Source organism: Melanostigma gelatinosum, assembly GCF_949748355.1.
Source record: "Melanostigma gelatinosum genome assembly, chromosome: 17".
NCBI lineage: Eukaryota > Metazoa > Chordata > Actinopteri > Perciformes > Zoarcidae > Melanostigma > Melanostigma gelatinosum.
The window spans coordinates 8,336,461-8,356,124 of record NC_136650.1 but is presented as its reverse complement, the minus strand read 5'-3'; the positions used below and the strand labels follow the sequence as shown (position 1 = coordinate 8,356,124).

Sequence of the window (19,664 nt, the reverse complement as noted above, 5' to 3'; positions counted from 1 at the left end):
ACTGATGCACTGAGGAGGTCTGACAGAGCTGCTGCAGTGAAAGTTCCACGCCTGCTCGAGACTTTCCCCTGCTGTTTCTTTTACATACGAGGCTGAGGTGTGGGACTGGTTGCCACACTAATCTGGTGCCTTGTTCAAGGGCACCGTGGCTGTAGTTGCAGGAGTAACAACAAGCCGCTCATTTACCGTGTAGGCTAATTGTCAAAATTGTTTGCACGACTGAGCTCCATCATTTCCTGAGCATGGACAGGCTTCAGGGGGAAGCAGGGCATTTAGTTTACTCCCACACGGCATTGAGCATCACAAAAACGAAATGTGCGAGAGCTCTTATTGGCACCGAGCCTGTGCTTTTCAAACACACAGGGGTGTGGACGAGGGCTGGGTTCCACTCAGACATCAGTGCAGCGTGTTCCACAGCCCGTTATGCAGCTCCAATCTGTGGCTTTCTGTGAATCAGAAAAAGTTACACCGCCTCCCTTGTTTTCATAAGCGAGTGTTGACATTGTAACCACGCCGGTCTCTGTGCTCATGCGGTGAGGTGGTCTGTAATCCTTCTGGCTCCATTAAACCACCTCTGCTCCCACTGGAAGCGGTGATGAGACTATTTTCTGTTGCAGTGAACCTTTTACCCGCCTACACGCTGTTTAACATTTCCATTCTCTCCTTTCATCCACTGCAGTTCACTTTCCCTCCTCATTGTCTCATCAGCCTCTCTGCCTTCTTTTTATCTTCCATCATCTCTCTTCTGCTGTCTGCCTTTCTGTAGCTGTCTTCCTCACCTCCACTCTGCCTCCATTCTTTAATCCTAGCCCCCCCCCCTACCCTTTTCATTCAAAATTAGACGGATAATCCCGACAGTCCTCATTAATTGTGTATGATAGAGTTAAATCTCTAAGCACTCGGATGGGTCCCACCGTTAGGAAGACGGACGAGCAGATATCGGTTAATGTGACACTTAAGGGCCTCTCCCTGCTTAGACCAGTCCAGCTGCCCTCTCCCTTATTTCCCCTTTTCCCTTCTTCCTCCCCCCACTCCCCCCCAGCCTCCACTCCCTGGAGAACGGCTGTCAGACGCTCTTTCTCCTAAGCTGAAGATAAGGAAGGCAGGCTCCTCTAATGTGACAAACCATAACAGCGGGCTGTCAAGCCAATAAACCGCTCTTTGTTGTCATAAGGACAATGACTCGAGTGCTTCTTCTTTTGGTAACGGCTTTTGTCAGTTCTAGTTGATGATATTTTCATAATGAACAAGCGATGTAATGTATTCTGGAATACCAAGTTAGAGAAAAAGTGCTGCTAAATTATGCCCGATGACTTTTTAGCTATTAAGCCACAACTCAATGCAGGCGGTGTAATGTTGTTTTACTCCGTAGAGTTCGAAATGGATAATAAATACAAGAGTAGTTCTGTACGTGGCAGGATACCGCTCCATTAGAGTGAGTCCAATCCTCTGAGTCAATAGGCAAGACAAGGTTGATTATCATTGAATGAGATCGGTTGAAGCTTAGGTCTCATATGCACCAGCTAATTAGAGACCCGAGTAGAAATGCAGCCGATCAATCGGCCGCCGATCAATCGGCCGCCGATCGAAACCGGTTGGTTTTCAGCCAATCAGCCATGACTGGTGACCGGCCGATCAGTCTCCCATTTGTAATAATTAAAACACTGAAGTCATAATAAATGTGTCTGCTGATTGTGAAGTCTGTTCAGGAGTTAATGTTATAATTGACTCATACGTGCGTTAGCACAGGTAATTTCCCTGATTAAATGGTCAAAAGCTGTTCAAACCGCTGTGCTTTTATATGACGTGTGCTTAGTCAGTTCATTAAGTCCAGTAAAAGGTGATCACACAGTAATACGTTTAGTCATTATTCATAACGTGGTTGATTTGCAGTCAAATAATTCTAATGCTGCGTTCACACCGGTCGCGTTGATTTTTTGACGCACTGCAAAAAAGCGTCCAACGCACTGCAAAAAAGCGTCCAACGCGCCGCCGGTTGTGTTCACACCGGTCGCCGCAAAATCTCGTAGCGCCGGAGAGGGGGCGTGGTTTATCGTCCTGGAAGCCTCCATCTGGCCGCCATTGTTTTCCGCCGTCAACCATGACAGGAATAAGGACAATTGCTGCTTTGTACGTGTTGTGGAAGTCCCTCAAACATCGGAATGCCAAACGCCGTCATGTCTGGTTCATAATATTGTTCAGAGGAGCTCCGTGGATTGTATCGAGCTGTATTCACTGTCTAGCAAGCCACCGGTCGCTGTTTACTACAGCTGTAGGAACACTAAATAAACTGATTTGGCTGTGATTCAACGGCAATAAACCGACAAAAAGGGACTCCGAAATAACTACGTAATGATGCCGATTTGTACTTGTCTTCTCCGACAAAAAGGGACTCCGAAATAACTACGTAATGATGCCGATTTGTACTTGTCTTCTCCGACAAAAAGGGACTCCGAAATAACTACGTAATGATGCCGATTTGTAGGTTACTGGTCTTCTCAATGGAGCTCTGATGGATCGGTGCTAGGCTATGCTAACATCGTAGCAGCTCCACCAGCACTCAATAACGTCACGTAGACGTAAATACGGCAGCGTCTATTTATTGTTTGTACCGTATGGTTTACACACACACATGCATACACATAGTTTGGTCCGGTCTCTGTTGATATGAGGTATCGTAGCGCTCTGGGTGAACACAGACGGCTACAGGATTTATTTCCTGATTCAACAACGGCAGGAAGCCAGTGATGACAGGGGGAGCAACTCAACGCTGATAGGCTATCGCGCCACAGCGTCACGCGATTATGTCGCTGAAGTTGAAAAATTTCAACTCGCGCGTTGGCGATTTTGCGGCGTCCAACGCGTCCACCGCGTCCACCGCACTGCAATAACGCGTCCAACGCGCCGCGGGATCGCAAAATCGAGGCGGGCCAGTCTCATCGCGTCTGTGCATAGACTTTGTATGTAATCTCGACGCGCGTCAAAAAATCAACGCGACCGGTGTGAACGCAGCATAATGCTCATAATCAGTGATTTCCCTGTGAGCTCTTTGTAACACCAAAGAACATAAATATAAACATCAGAAGTATTAAAGTGCTGCACCAGAGTTTAGATTCACCCATGTGGGCCAGAAACGGCCATCAACAAGTGTCTGTATGACTCTGTGTTTACTCCTCTTGTTCCGTTTGTAAAAAGTCGGTGTGAACCGGGCCAGAACTAAAATGCCACAATGTATCATTTGTTCCTCTTGATCTCAAACAAATGAACCAAACTACAGCAAGTCGTTTATTCAGCAAAATACTTCTGACATTTTTCTAGCCAAACGATTCATCCGTTAGCTGTTGAAATGATTCTTAAGGCAGATGAAGCGGACTTGAGTTTTGTCATATTCAGTGACTACTGGATGAGTCGTGGAGCACGACATATTTCTGTGTGTTGGTATAGATAAAGCCTGTGTCTCAGTCAGTTGATAATGATGCAGCTTGTTATCTGCCATGGTCCTCCTGTTTGTTATGCTATCTCCTTCTGAAACAATGTTGCCCTCTTGGCTCCTTTCATGCTTCCTCTCTCGTCTCCTGTCAGTCACCTACCACTGCTTATGTCCAGGGATGCATCAAAAGATTTTAATTAATTAATCCGCCAATTATTTTTTCTTGATTAGTTGATTGGTCCACAAGGAAAAATGCCTCCAATAATTTCCCAAAGTGCGTATTCAAATTTTATTTTTGCGACTAATAGTCCAAAAATCAAAGATCTACATTCTACAATAAAGAAACTAGAACCATCAAATGATTGTCTTTTTTTGTTTGTCTTCATACTGGTGTCGCATCCCTCCCACCCTTTTATTTTACTCTCCCTCTCTCTCCCGCGCTCCCTCAGGTATACCCGGGGTTAATGGTGACCGCCGGCCTCATCCACTACATGCTCAACCTGCTCCACATCACCGTCCACATCCGCGACGTGTGCGTCTTTCTGGCGCCGGTGTTCAGCGGCCTGACGGCCATCTCCACCTTCCTGCTGACGCGGGAGCTGTGGAACCAGGGTGCAGGTCTGCTGGCGGCCTGCTTCATCGCCATCGTCCCGGGCTACATCTCGCGCTCCGTCGCCGGATCCTTCGACAACGAGGGCATCGCCATCTTCGCCCTGCAGTTCACCTACTACCTCTGGGTAAGTACACTGGTCACGGGATGGAAGGATAAGGAAGAGTGTGCATGTAAATGTTATAGAGGCAAATGTTGTTTTTCATGGTCAGTTTGACTTCCTCCTATGTTGGGAATCAGAATAAAACCTAAACCGCTGCTCCGTCAGCTTTTAAATCTATTTTGGCTGAAAAATATATATAATGTCTCCCCTAAGAGTGAAGACTCAGTTTGTTCATTTTCCGAGGATGTGCTTTATGTGGTAAGAAAAGAAGCCCCATTTTCAATCTTACTTGGCCTCAGATGGTGAATTATTTATCGAGAGGCTTGAAAGGCACACTGGGCATCTGTGCAGACCGCTGCGCTCTAAAACCTTCACAATAAGACGACCTTTAAGAGACGGAATTTAAACACTCGGGTTAAAGGTTGAATGCCCCCCCTCAACTTTTAAACTCGAATAAGAATGACTTATGTGAAAAGGAATCTTGAGATGGAAAGCATTTGCAGACAACCAGTTTAAATGGGATTATTCAGACTTTTTTTCTATTAAACCGGGTTTCTCCTCACATCAAAGAGGTCGGCATCGCGATACCTAAACGGTGCCGTAACTGTTCCACCTGGCACAAGATGCCACACTAGTCGGTGCATGAAGTAACATTTAAGAGTGACTATGAAGATTGAAAGTGTTTTTGGAGAGTTTGTATTGAATGTAGAACTCGTGGTCGTTGGTTTGCAGCAGCATCGTAGTGAACGAGGAGTCTCGTAAACCTGAATGAAGGAATTTGGGTCTGTGGGTGCCACGCAAGTTGCCACTCTGCAGGCCAGCATTAGTGGCTTGAACGTCACGCGATTGATTGATTGAATGAATAAATATGGGCAGCACATGATGCCGTAAAGGTTAAAAGCTGCTGACGTTGGAGCCGATCGCTGGAGGAAAACTCTAAATGTGCGGTCATCACTGCCAATCATTTAAGCACGGTGGGCATATTTGTTGTTTATACAATATCCTGTCATCCCATGGAGTCTATAAAATGATTTTCAATTAACAAAATTGCCCCGTGTTCCTGTAGATTGCAAGCGAGAGTATAAAAGGAAGTGGTTACAGTGGAGCAATTACAGTCATCACTCTGAAAGAATGTCACACCTGCACCGCTAACATGCGCAGGAGCAGGTGTCAAATGAATACGGACGTTTGAAGGGAATCCAAATTTAACATTGTCAGATTTATCAATGCAAAAGATTGAATAGACTGTAATGAAGTGATCTGCAATTAGCAAGCCGCCTTCATCTGCAAGGCCTTCTTCCAAACATGCAGCAGTGAAAGAGCGTTATATCATCGGAGCGAATTCATCCTCAACAGAGCGCTGCAGGAACCAGTCTGGGGACGAGTTCGCATTTTTGCACTTCTGGTTCCTTCGTCTCGAAATCAATGTGTGTTTGGTAAGATGCCTGAGAAAGGCCTGTGGTTGAAGAGAGCTGAAGATATTTTAGCGTTTAGTTCCACGATATGAAATGTCAGTTTTGAAAGTAGAAAGTACAGTTTTGACTCGTCTGCCTTCACACCCTCTTTGTGCATATGTGACCATCGTGTAGTTCGTTAGCTTTTTTCTTCTGCCTTTGACATCATTTGTCTAGATTATCTTGCTGAACAAATCGTCCAAGTATCATGAACTTTTGTTTGCCACAGAGCTTATGTTGTGCAGTAATCCAGAATCCAATGGCCTTTTGTCAAGCGACCTGGTGCAATGCTAACATCTGCATCATCCCTGCAGCACTGTATGCTTGGCTGTTAACTTAAGCTGCTGTAGTTAACACTGTCAACGGCCATATTTATCTTTGACTTCAAACAATACATGAGACAAATATGAAGAACAGGAATTACCAGAGAAATTCAGCCACTCAGACTGACGCACCTCACACCTATTGCTTTCATTGGTTCATTCTTTGTGTCTCAAGCGTCTTTGTGTCTCCTTCTTTGCATTGCTCCTGCTGCTCAGTTTACTTTGGCAAATTCCATTCTTTATTTATTTTTTTTGCAGCTGTTAAAGAGTTCCGTCACAGCTCGAAACAGAGCAAGACCCGCAGGACTTCCACACTTATGCATTTGGAGGCCATGCAACGTTTCTCATCAGCATTCAGTGTTCATGTTCGGTTCGAGACAGATTTAGTCTAGTTTTACTCAATGCACTGGGCAATTGAACAATAGTTGTGATCTTTATTAAGGGCCAATATTCGGTATAAATATGCAATCGGGAGATGCTGCATTGTGAGCAACAAATCTGTTGAAATTGGCAAAAAGAGAGCTAGTTAATGTTAGCTGTTAGCAGCCGGTTGGCAGCACAGGCCGGCTAAATAACAAGCATTTGGAAGAAGTTACTTAATCAGACGGCCAAATGTTTAATCGGAGCAAATGTTGAGATTTAAAAAAAAAAAAAATTTTGTCCAATTGTCCAAATCCCTAGTAACTTGTCTAAAAAAGCTTAATGTCAAGCCATGACATGTTTTCTTGATGGTCAAAGAAGTTGAATTAGTAAACATGAAAATCGATTCACTTGATGTTCATGTGAGCCTGAAGATATCTGTTTATAGGGGGCTTCAGATGAAACATGTAGGTGTATTAGATGCTGCAAAACTCTGCACAAGGCTTAACAATTAATAAATTGAAAATGCAGATGGAAAAGCCACATTTTGGATTGTATATCTTTTTTAAAAAAACATTTTGGTTTTCCATTTTTAATTCAAATTGTTTTAATTTAAACTCTTAGCAGCAGACAACACGCTGGACTCGTTCTACTGAGCCTTGAAGCTCCGCCCCCTGCTGCTGCTCAGAGCGCTGTTCACTTGTTCATTCAAACTTTATTGAAATTAAACTTAGACTCTTTTGGGTCACCATCAATAGACCATTCAGGCTTTATGTAAATGGGATGAACTGTTCTCAGGATATGTGACGGTCACAGAGACGGACAGAAATTCCTGGCTTTGTTGTTAGATAATCCAACGGTTATTTCAATTTCTATGGGGAAAAAAACCCGACACAGATTAGTTGAATGTTAGACAGGCCGGTGAGGAGAAACCTGCTGCTCTTACTGTCCTCGTGCTTTCAGCAAGTGAACAGACGAGAGATCCAGTATGCGTGCCACAGGCTGTGCGTGAGTAGTAATTTGTACGATATTTGTCCAAGTTAAAGTTTTACCTTCAAGGCGTTAGTTTCCTTTCATGCACAAGCGTGAAGACATGCCGGTGTTTCGTAATGCCTCACTGCTGTTTGTCACAGAATAACACGCTTTGAAGAACAGCTGCCGCCGGGTTGGAAGCTAGCTTTAATCTGTCAAAGGACTCAGCCGTCCCAGTCTGTTGCTTTGTCGCATCAGGCCCAGATGCGTGTTTACATGTGGTGTCATGGCGGTATTAGTCACTAAACTTGCGGACAACTCGCTCACTGTAGCTGCTCTGGCGATGACCTACAGTTTGGAGTCCAGGTGGCTGGCCGAGCGTACCTGTTGTGTTTACAGTCCCGATGCTACACACCTGACTGTCTGTTTTGCCAGCTCAGCAGAGTGAAAGCAAAACAGCTGCTCGTGTCAGCGTGAGGGTTTGCATCCTCAAACATACAGTGTGTTTCTGGAGCTAAATATACTCAGGAAATGTGTATTATGTATACACAGACAAATACAAACCACTCTAAATTTGAAGTCACTGGCATTGCAGAAACTTTAAAGAAAATATTGAATAATATGCCCGGATAAAACCAGCAGATCACGATTATTGCCAATTCCAATTTTCTCTAAGAACTATAATTGACAACAAGACTTTAACGAAGTAGATTGTACCATCCATCAAGACCGTCTGCCGTGGTAATTTAAGGCAAGGACAAAATGTCCGACATTTTTGTTGGTAGATGAGACAGTTGCGCAACAAGGAATGCAAACTGGGTTGCTATCTCTGCATTGATGAGTTGCGTTATGAAATAGAACTCTCTAAAAATGTGTACGTTTTATACATTTTTCTAAATGTTTGTCGGCCTCTTTATGGAGACGGGTAGATGTGTTTCATATTTTCACAGCAGGCATTACAAAACCTTTTATAGCACATTTGGCACCTTTTTAAATGTTAACACGGGAGCCCTGATCCTTACCCATTCAATGTGTAGTCTTTTTATCGAATGCATAAGAGACTTTTTCCTCCTGTCTCCATCTGAGTCTTTTTTAAAATTTTATTAAACTCTGCAGGGAGTCTCCAAAATCCGCCATTTAATTTTCAGGACCCATCCGACCATAACCGTTTGTCTCACACCAGGAAATGTTTATTGGGGTGTGTTGGGGACATCAGTTTGTCTCTGCGATAATATAATGGCCTCTTGTCATCTTGCGTGAATGGACAATACATCTCCAGGTGAGGCAGGTGTTCCTCGCCGCAGCCATCGCAGCCTCTTAAGGTGATGTGTCATCAGCGAAGCGGTGCCATCGGGGGAAAAAAAAATCCCTCTTCGCTCACCTACCGCCTTCTCGCGCTCTCTTTGTTCTATTTGGCGAGGGCCCTGAAAAACAATCATCGTGGCCATGCGCCACTGCTTCCCATTATCAGTGTAATTTACCCACATTTGTCTTTGCGTTTCTCTTTTTCCCTCCGCTCCGTCTTGCTTCCGTCTCGTCTGCCTTTAATTGTTGTTGTCTTCCTTTGTCCCCGTCAATGTTTTGCTCCGGCAGTGTTCCTCGTCCTGCCGCTTCCTCCCAGCTCGCTCTCTCGCTCTCTCTCTCGCTCTCTCTCTCTGTATCTCATTATTGCTCGTTCCTTTCTTGCCCTCTCTTCCTCGTCTCGTTACCCCCCCTCTCTGTCATTTCCTCCACGTTAGGGGAAAAAACGCCGAGAGCCGCTCTCAAGTCTCAGCCCAATCTTCATTATCCGACTCCTTCATTTTATCCACAAATAACCCATTCAACTCCACACGCTTAATCTCTGTGTTTACCCCCTCCCAACACGCACACAAACTCTCACACACCCTCCCATAATCTATAATTGAATCCTCTCACACCCAGGAGAGCTGTTCTTTTTAAAAACCTTGACTCTTAGTAACAGGAATACACACACACAGAGTAGCACTGCCTTCCCCCCGTTGCTCTAACCCTGTGCACCATGCTTACATTGTTGTAACAGTAATTACGCGCTTTCTCTCGGCTCGCATTTAATTAGCTGGACTAGTATCACGCTGTGCGACTTCTGTGTCTCGACAAACCGAGTGGAAGCTGGGAGGGCAGTTGGAAGAGGCGAGTTGCGGTGGCACCAGTTGAACATACACATGCTCAATGTCTGAGGAGAACACGGCAGCCTGCACAGTTGAACCCGGGGTGTACTCCCAAACCAACGCATACATAAAAATATAAAATCTATGTTTTTCTTAACACGCATACAAATTTGACCTAAACGCAGCACCCACGTGCGAAGGATCGTCATGCTTGTTTTTACCATTACACAAAAGCAAAGAATCGGCGTGGAACGGTTTATGGGAAAAGTGCTCTGTTGCCAGTTTACACCCAGTTTACAGCTAATGTAGTCTAATAAAACAGCCCTGCAATACATCCTACCTTCATGATTTAGGCAGGATTGTTGTAAAACTGTATTAAACAGCAAATATAGCTCTATGTATACAGACTCAGATACACTGTAAAAATGCTCCAATGCGCTGGAAACTAACTTTGCTCTAGACTGGATCAAAGTTAGGAAGGAACATGATAATCATCGGGGCACCGCAGACCTACTTACTGTGCCCCACCTCAACACATAGAGGAACGCACCGCTGGAGCACAGTTTGTTTTTGTATTTCTGCACACACGGTATGAAGCAGCGTCTGTTTCTTAACTGTGCAGATTTGGTCCGGAGGTCTGTTCTGGTTCTTGCGCGAGGCGGAACTACCACAGTCCAACGATCATAGCTTTCCTTCTGTGTGTTTTTAAATGTTAATGTGTACACTCGCCTGCTTTATCGGCCCGTGGTGGGGCAGGAGAGCTTGTTGTTTACAAGATGTTTTCGCCTGTCTGGTCTGAACCACTCTCCTCATCGGCTCTCTCACCACAGCTGGCTATTCCACATCTGCTATGATCGTTTAACTGTGATCATTGAACTGCTTTTTAAAGATGCACCAAATGTGAGGGTTTCGCGCTTTTTAACCATTTTCATTTCACATTAAACTCCGTTAGCTTCTGACGAACCCTTTTTAGACGATGGAGTTCTTTAAGGATTATGGAAAGCATCGGTGGTAAAAGAACTCGCCGAAATGGAAAATGTAGGCTTATTAAAAAATAAATAAAATCACCAATGATTTGGACAATTATTATAGTTTATTTACTACAAAGCATACGATTAATATGCTCTCCTCACAGCCGACAGCAACAGTAGATGAACCTCGCTGATCATCGTGAAAGACACTACAGCTCAACTCATCAAAACTCTTGTTTGTCTTTCCACTGTTCCAACAATCACCACTTCTGGTTTCTTTCACAAGATTGGAATCAGTATTTCTTTTAAGTTACATTTTAATTATGTATTATAAGCTGCTCGGAACTAGTGGTAGGAAGCTCATAATTCCTCTGAAAATATCTCCTTCAAACAACTATTCTTAAAGTTTACAGATCACAATTGAACGGATCATGATGACGTTATAATTTATCTTTGTATCATAGTCATTTTCACTCATTAGAGCTTGAACGCATAACAATGTGTTTCGTTTCCCCGGGCAAGCGTTTATGTAGAGCCGTGGTCCAGATAATTTTGTTCTCCTGTAGTCTCAGGGGAACATCATGTCATTGTCTCAGACAGTGCATCCTATGCTGCTTTTGTTGCTAATGTCCCCGATACACAAACTGTGGGTCTACATGTCCTTCTTGATGCTGGCGCGTACAGTTTATTGATGTGTTCATAACAATTCACTGTGACTCTCTGTCTCCCTTGTAGGTGAAGTCGGTGAAGACGGGCTCTGTGTTCTGGGCCATCGGCTGTTGTCTCTCCTATTTCTACATGGTGAGAATACACACACACACACACACACACACACACACACACACACACACACACACGCGCGCACAAAACATCTGGCTAAGGTACAAACTAACCATAGCCAGATTTGACTGGATTGAATTGTAAGTCAAGATCACATCGTGACTTGTTATTCCCATATTTATATTTATATTTAGGCCTGTAATTTAAGTTATTTAATACAAATATTTAAACTTGTATTCTCTGCTTTTTACACTTTTTTTGCCTCTTTTTATTTTATGTAAATATTTGACATGTTTTTTTGCTTGTGTGTCTGTTTTACTGCTGTGCAACCCACATAGAGTTATTGATTAAGCTCACTGAGGTTCGGTATAATAAAGGTTTTTCTGGTTCCAGTCCTTATCAACCTTTCTTTTCCCATTATTTGAGTAAGTGAAGACACAAAAACCTCAGCATAGATGCGTCATTCATCATTAGCAACGAGGTATTTTCATTCATGTAAAATTTCAGACATTTCAGTCACGCTTTTCCCGACTATAATATGTATTGCAACTGTCTTTTGTAAAGCAGCTTTGGCTCTGCCATTTCTTTTACACACTTTGCCTTTAGGAGTAGAAAAAAGCATTTTTCTCTACAAATCCCACTTTATATGTATTTGGAGCTCCTTTCAAATTCAGATCTGGTTCTTGATGGTTAACAATGCTCCTGGGATGCTGGTGTTCGGGGGCCATTGTCCTGTGTCCAGCGTTGACATGGCACAGCATGGAAAAGGAGGAGGAGCCGTTTAGCCAGTGTCGTCTGCATTATTTATGAATTCAGGCTCAAGCCCATCGGTGGATTGATGAGAGAGATGAGATAAAAGACGATCCGGGCTCACTGCCTCAGCAACAGATTGTTTGTGTGTGTGTGTTAGGGAGTGAGATCGCCTATAATAAAAATGTCCAGCTTCTTGCTCATTCCAGGCTAAGTCTCTGTGGCCGGCAGTGAGACAGATATCAAATGAAACAGATTACCAAAATCCAGCTTCATCGATCACACAGGGCCACAGCGTCCGAGGGGGCGTGGAGAGGATTGGGAGGCGGGATAATGGAGTGATGGAGAGATGAATGGAATAGGAGGCAAAACAGAGAGTGGAGACAAAAGGACAAGGAGACATGTGGAGAGATAAGCAGGGAACAGGACAGAGTGGACAGCCAGACGGAGACAAACACAGGAGGATAAGACCGTACAGAGAATATGTTGTGATGTGTAACTTCCGCGCCATCCTCGTCAGAAGCAATGGGAACATCGAGTCTCCATGCTTCGTTCTCCTCATTACCACTTTCTCCCCCTCTCTCCTCGGTGATGTGACGTTCCTCTCTACTGTATTTGCAGCCCACCCACTTTTACAGATGAGTCCTCTAGCAGTGAGCAGCAAACTAGGCTTGTATGTCTCCATCAACACCACTGACCTCCCAACCGCCCGCACTGCCTCCTTTTGGTCCTGCGCACAAAGTATTGCGTTCACTCCTTTATCCCCATAAGCTGTCACTTTAATCAGGATACAGCCATCACAACATTTTTCCCATGGGGCGTAATTGAATGTGACACTCGTGAAGCAGATGTGGAGACAAGACAGGGACAGATTCCATGCCTGGATATTGGTATAATCAGAGGGGAGAGGACAGAGGAGGACGAGATTAAGAAGAGGATCAGAGAAGCAGGACCCTACTGATGGACAGGAGCCACAGCAACTATTTTGGGAGCTGCACAACATCCTCCTTTCATCCCTCCAGGGGTGAGGGTGGAGCGGGTGAGGGGTGGAGCGGGGGGGAAAAACGGAGGACAGAGCAAAAGCAGATCAACTGCACTGCTCATTCCCAAGGCTTTGGCTTACTTTTCTCTCTCTCTAAATCCTCCACAGTCCCCTCTAGCAAAACAACCTTTAACACCTGGGCACACCAAAAGCTCCTTTGCTTAATCAAGTATTGATTAAATGCCCTGAACACAAAGCACCTCTGGTGACTGTTAAATATATGTCACTTTGCTTAACATCTTAGCCATGCTAGCGGCGTGGCTCTGGGGATAAGCGATGGTTGGTCCGCCACTTTGAGCCATGCTATTGGATGTACAGGCGTTCATGGTCCCCAGAGTACGAAAACTACTATTGATGCCACCATCTAATCAAGTGCTCACCGGTGAAATATCACATCTACTTGATTCATATGCACAACATTTTTCCAGAAGATGTACCCTGATGATTTTGGCAATCGTCTGGCTTTTCCTCTAGCACCAACATGAGTTTGAAATTTGTGGTTTGAGTGAAATGTCTCAACAGCTTTTGAAATTGATTTCCATAAAAGTCGATGCAGACGTTCATGTTCCCCTCAGAAGGAATTGGAAAAACTGACGATCCCTTGATCCTCCATTTAACGCCATCATCGGGTCAAAGTTTTTATTTCAGGACCAAATACTTAAAGACGTAAGTCAGCTGTACTTTGTGGAAAATGGGTCGAATGTTTGTAGAGTGAAAGAATCCGTCATGATCTACGTTCACGTCTCCCATTGGCGTTAATAGACTCAGGACCTGCCTAGAGTCTCATAAAAGGACGGGGCGGTGGCAAAACCCACGTGGCACAGATACAGGAAGCTGACTCTCAGTGGGGTGTCTCTGTTCTGAACGGTCTCTGGTTGAATCGAATGTAGATTCACAGCATTCTGCATTGCAACCGCAACCTTTCGGTTGACCCGTGATCATTATTGTCTCATCTTAAATTCTTAATGAACTAAAGTCACTGCTGGTGTTGGAGACGGTTCAGTTAGTGAAGCAGAACAACATTCATTTTCATAAATGGATCAACGGAGAGCACATGGCTCAGGCTGCAAACACCTGTGCACACATAGAAATGTAGACACACACAGACGGTAAAACCCTTCTCCCTGTTGCATGCTGTGTTTGCTATATCCTCTTCTGAGCGGCCCCGCGGTCATCAGATAAGCCCGGTGTGAAATACAGAGAGCGATAATGGCTAAAAGACTTTGCTCCAAACATTTTCTGATTCCTGCCCTCACCTGTTAGCCTCTGGCTGCACACACAGCTTTGGTTTTTTGTCTCAGCCATTCATCACTGCGTGGTCCTCCTAATGTGGCCAGATGGTCAGTATCTCCCATCTATTTCCTAAGTCGATCGTGCGCTATGATCCAAACAATCGAGAGGGAAAGCCGCAAGCAAGTTGCATCATAGAGTTTACTGAATAACAGGCGCTGGTCACCACTTTCATGTCACAGTGAAGTTACCGCATTTACCGATCTCTGACTCGTGAATAGCATGCAGACACGCTGAGCTAAGAAGGTGATGGTGGTAAAGATTACTCCCACTAAACATCAACATGTTAGCGCCGTCATTGAGAGCATGTTACCATGTTGGCATTTGGCACCTCTGTGCCGAAGTACAGCCTCAGAGCCACCAGCATGGTTGAAGATTCGTAGTCTTGTTTAGAAATGTATTCAACTTGGTGCTTGAGAACGCTACATGGCAAACAGAGGATGACCTCTGCCAGCTGACTTACTAAACCCTGCTTTAACACCAATTTGGAAAGTGAACTACAAATGATGTAAATGGTAAATACACCGGTTGTTTGAGTGACCATGGGAATTTTTCCATCCACTATCTTCTGTCCCTCTGACATGGTCTAACCTCCCACACGTTTGCCCAGTTAAGTACCCAACGGGGAAAAAACGAGCCTTAAAAATAATGTTGACTTTAACTCTCTGCGTCAACAATGCAGCTCAGTGACGTCAGAGAGTTTAACTGGGATGGATCGATGTTTTAAAGACTCTTTTTTTTATTAAATTTACACGGAAAGTCACTGTTCACTGTCAAATCAGTTGGCGTGAAGTAACACCTGCCATGAATGCACAAACATGCCCATCGGTTCACAGAGCGTCAGTTACAGCAGGTGACGGGTCCACCTCGTCTTTGTGCCGGCTGTAGATTGCGGAGAAAGAAAGACTTTTTTTTTTAATGCTCTATTTGTTTTTCTCCCCGTTATCATACATACTCCGTATAAATTGGCATGTTTATTGTTGTGTAAATGAAGGTAATTTCTGTGACTCGTTCAATTTACAGTTCACATGCTACTAATTGGCCGTCGCTTTCTTTCCCTCGACACTCTTTCTCTATGCTCTCCTCTCTTCATTGTCTAGTGCTCTCACTGTTTCCATTTGCCCTTTGCTGTAGTCAAGTAAAGGCAATTGAGCACTTGTCTGCGATGTTTTTGCGGAGTCGTTTTTATAGCCCCCCCCCCCCCCCCCCCACATCCGGCGCTGCGGTATTTAGCGGACCTCAAAAATGGTCGAGGTACAATTTTAGTAGAGCTTTAAAAGTTATTGCCGCATCGAACATGTATGTGTGATTGCCTAGTTTTTATAGATTCTATATACGTCAGGTTTTTATAGCTCTGTACTTATGTCTAATAGTAAAGAGGTAGTGAGATAGTTTTACATCCCTTCTTGAATGATTCTGTTTTAAGGTGGTTGTGTATAGATTGATGCACTTTAATTGTATTGGAAAATTTAGTTCATGCAATAGTCACATATTCAGAACTTTATTTTATATGTATACTGTATTTTGGAGCCGTAATAAGTCAAAAGCTACAGTAACTTTCACTCTCGCATGGATACAACATTGTGGCAGACTTGTTTTTTATTGTATTGCTTTTTCATTACAGAAAGATCACATGCACACAAAGGCGGGGGGGGGAAATAAATCATGAAAAGATCAGGATTGGCCCGTCTCCACAAAACCTATTTATTCCGGTGACATATTCAGTGGTTCACACTCTTACCTAGTCGTTGATGTGAAAACATCGTGCGGTTCTCTCGACATCACTCCTCTTGAGCTCTTATCCTGCGAGTCAACAGTTACAATCTTACAACAGTTTTCTCTCCGAGTACGTGGTGATGTTTGTGGACCGTCTCTCTCTAAATGATGCAACCATTCGTCTTCTCTAATAGTCACACCCCACAGCTTTATATCCAACGTTGTGATTTTTCTCTTCTCTCCATTGGGTGCTGATATCGAGAAATGCACATATTATTAAGTTGTGGTTGTAATTATTTCATTGTAATTTACTTGAGCTTGATTTCTTTGTCATAAAAGTCCCTTATCTGCACGTTTCTGATGTGGTCCTGGTTGTTTGATGTATATTTTTTGTTTCATCCATTTCGTGACAAGCATTTTTCCGATAATCCAACTGTTTTAAAATGTTTTTTTAGCAGCTGTCGGCAACAATGTGGGAAACCCATTGTTCCTCAACAGGACTTTCAGGTTTCGATTAATCTCCCGTCAATGAGTTAAACCTGACATCCTTCCTGCAAAGCTGATTTGTAGCGTTTTAACGGGAAAACCTCGACTCAGCGGGGTTACCTCGTTTGAAACAAAATGAAGAATAATTGATCATGTGGGCCGGTTCAATGAAGAAGACAGCTTCAGAGAGAGGACGATGTCCCAGCAGGCTGACTGACGTGTCGTGTGTGTGTGTGTGTGTGTGTGTGTGTGTGTGTGTTCCAGGTGTCGGCATGGGGAGGCTATGTGTTTATCATCAACCTGATTCCTCTGCATGTGTTTGTGCTGATGCTGATGCAACGCTACAGCAGAAGAGTCTACATCGGTGAGCTGCACACACACACACACACACACAGACACACGAACCACACAAAAGCTTTTAGTGTGTGACTTGATGATAAAAACGTCCCCACATACAGTCGCTGAAATGGAAAGTGACTGCGTTTTCAGATCCTCTTCCATTAGAACAGAAATATACGCAACAAACGAGACAAAAACCGCTCCTCCTTCCTCTGCGTCTCTCAACATCGTTGCCGAAGCATTTGACCCTGAAACGAGCTTAAATGCCGAGTCACGCCTGCACTCACCTCTCGCAACCGTAAGCGTTCAATCATCGGCAGTGCAGACACCCGTACGCTCACACACACCACTTAACAGTAAATGCAGCCACCTGCTACCTGATCTTTTTCTATTTATTTATTTATTTTTGTTGTTTTTGTGTAAATACCAGAGACAGGCTTGTTATTCCACCAAACAGCCCCGGTTTCACAGACCACGCGGCGGCTCCCGCACATTTATCAGTTGGCTCGCAGAACTCGAGCTCAATCCTTCAAACTCTGTCGTCTGCTGAGCCGCCGACAGCCACCGCTGTTCTGGTCAGGAAAAAAGAAAGCCTTGCCAAGTGTCTTCTACACATGATTATATGTTGCACTCGCTCTAACCGCAAAAGCATAATCTTTGAGAGCTTTGAAAATGAATTATGGCCTCTTCACAGTGAGAGGGGCTTTGACCTACCTCTGCTCCAGCTCTCAACGGTTCTTCGCCAACGAAATTCTACTCGACAATGCCGGGGCTGTTAGATGAAGTGAAAATACCCTCCTGCCTTCATTGTTCGTCAAGGATGTCGGCAGAGCATCATCCAGCAACCCCGTGCACCTTTTGGTAGCAAGTGAGAAATGGAGAAACGTATTCTGTTGACAGAAAATACATTAGGTCTACAGGCGTGTCTTATTTTCCTCACCTCGCGGCTCCTCTTTCCAGCTGTCTCTGATTCACTACGAAGGAACATGCAAAAAGGAGAGAGGTGAAGAAAAAAGAAGAAAATCCCGATTTAATACAATGCCTCAGTCTACGTTCCCTTACAATGCATCTCTCTCTGTCTTGAGTCAATAGCAGATGTGTGAGAAAGAGGTAGCTGAGGGCGGTCACAACTACTTCAGAAATGAGGCACACTCTTCAGGAGGAGTATGAAATCTTAATTAAGCTGCTGCGTCTGCCAATCGATCCCCCCACGCTACAGAGGTGGGAGTTGCGCTGTTCTCCGCGTCGTCGTCTCACTCCAGGCCTCCCTGCAGCACCGCGCCAGCTCCCTATTCCTCAGCAAATGGCATTAGATTAGGTATTTTGTATTTACTCCCTCTGAAATGTGACCGTGAAAATCAATAGACTTTAAATACCTCTGTTGAGGCTGATTTCCCTTAGTAGGGCCCAAGCTGGAGTAGTGGAGCAGAATAGTTTCTGTGGTTTATTTTCAGATTGTTTGATTTCTTGTGTGACCCACCTTCTCTCTCTCCTCTCTTTACAGCTTACAGCACTTTCTACATCGTGGGTCTCGTACTGTCGATGCAGATCCCCTTTGTCGGCTTCCAGCCAATAAGGACCAGCGAGCACATGGCCGCTGCCGGTAAGTCCCACCCCCTGTACCTCCAAGGTAGCTGATGCTGCGTTCTACTTGGAAGAACAGGTTCCCTTCTAGAAAAGTTTGAACATGAATGAGTCAGCATTTCTTGGCTGCCTTAATTTTCCAAGTTATGACTCGCGAGTACGTGACGGGACAGTCCTCAACTTTACTGTTTTGGTTCGCTCTCTTCGGACTCATTTCCTCGTGTGTGCTACCGGCCACTGACAAAGTAGGCATCACGTTTATGAACGCCATGTATTTAGCAGCTACATTAAAAAAACGAGTAGCCGAATCTTTACCTTCGGAGTTTGGGGGTGAATATTGCACTGATATTCATCAGGTGGCTAGAAACAAGACTGCTAAATAGTGTTGCTCTCTGTCAGTTCAACGCTAAATAGCCAACTGTTTGCCATATAAACTTAATGAGGTGATAATGTATGTTAATATACGTCAGTGTTGTGTTTACAACTTGTTACTCAGCCAACAACTGGCCAAAGAAATCAATTAACGCCGGTTTAATTCTACATTTGTCTCTAACACAGACTTGTTACAAAGCACCTTCAATTACAGTGAGATTGATCTGATTTAAAAGTAACTGGGGCAGACTCTGGTTCTCTACAAAGACACATTAATACTATGCAGAGATGCATTTCAGAGACTTGATGTTTAGTTCCTCTGACCTGCCCTGAACCCTGCCACACAAGGGAAATGTATTATTCATGTATTAAAGGTGTGACTTTACATAAGCCGCTCGCTTGTTATCCAAAGCACCTGACGGTACCGTGGATGCACACACTTTAAGGTTGTTTGGCTGCGGCGGGAATTGAATCCCCCCTCTGCCGACGCCGTTAGTCACGCTCCGTGTGCAGAAGAACACAGGACCCTCTCAGAATATATTCACAAAACAGAATTAAGTAAGCGACTTCACAAGCCGCCCATATGGGTTTAGCGCTTTAAGTACTTTTAGTTTTGGCTCGTGGGTAGTTTATTGAAGCTCGTTCGGTTTTTCGCCACTCAAGAGTGGGCCCATCTGCTGCCTGACGGCATGGATGGGTGCGTATGTACGCGCATGGTTCCTGCGTCCGTGTACATCCAGATTGGGAGAGGACTGTTGCTGGCAGCTTTAGGAAGCCGAGCAGCACATTTTTGAAAATGCTCTTAACACTGCAGCAGGCTTATGTTGAAGTGTCCCTGTTTCCCTGAGAGTCTACAACACAAACAGAATTGTGAGAGGCTTTGAGAAAATGCACCACAAAAATAAATAAAATATCTCCGCCTCTCTCCGTTTTTTAACTCCCTGCTCTCTCTG

The 19,664-nt window shown here is 44.4% G+C and overlaps 1 protein-coding gene across 1 annotated transcript in view; it reads left to right on the top strand.

The window, feature by feature from the left end:
- The window catches only part of LOC306791703 (dolichyl-diphosphooligosaccharide--protein glycosyltransferase subunit STT3B), a 71,587-nt gene that overhangs the window by 37,649 nt on the left and 14,274 nt on the right, over positions 1-19,664 (top strand). Inside the window, exons 3-6 of the mRNA XM_079288564.1 lie at positions 3,880-4,167; positions 11,088-11,153; positions 16,681-16,780; positions 18,260-18,358. Of these exons, the coding sequence (XP_079144690.1) occupies positions 3,880-4,167; positions 11,088-11,153; positions 16,681-16,780; positions 18,260-18,358 (553 nt within the window). The remainder of the gene's footprint in view (positions 1-3,879; positions 4,168-11,087; positions 11,154-16,680; positions 16,781-18,259; positions 18,359-19,664) is intronic.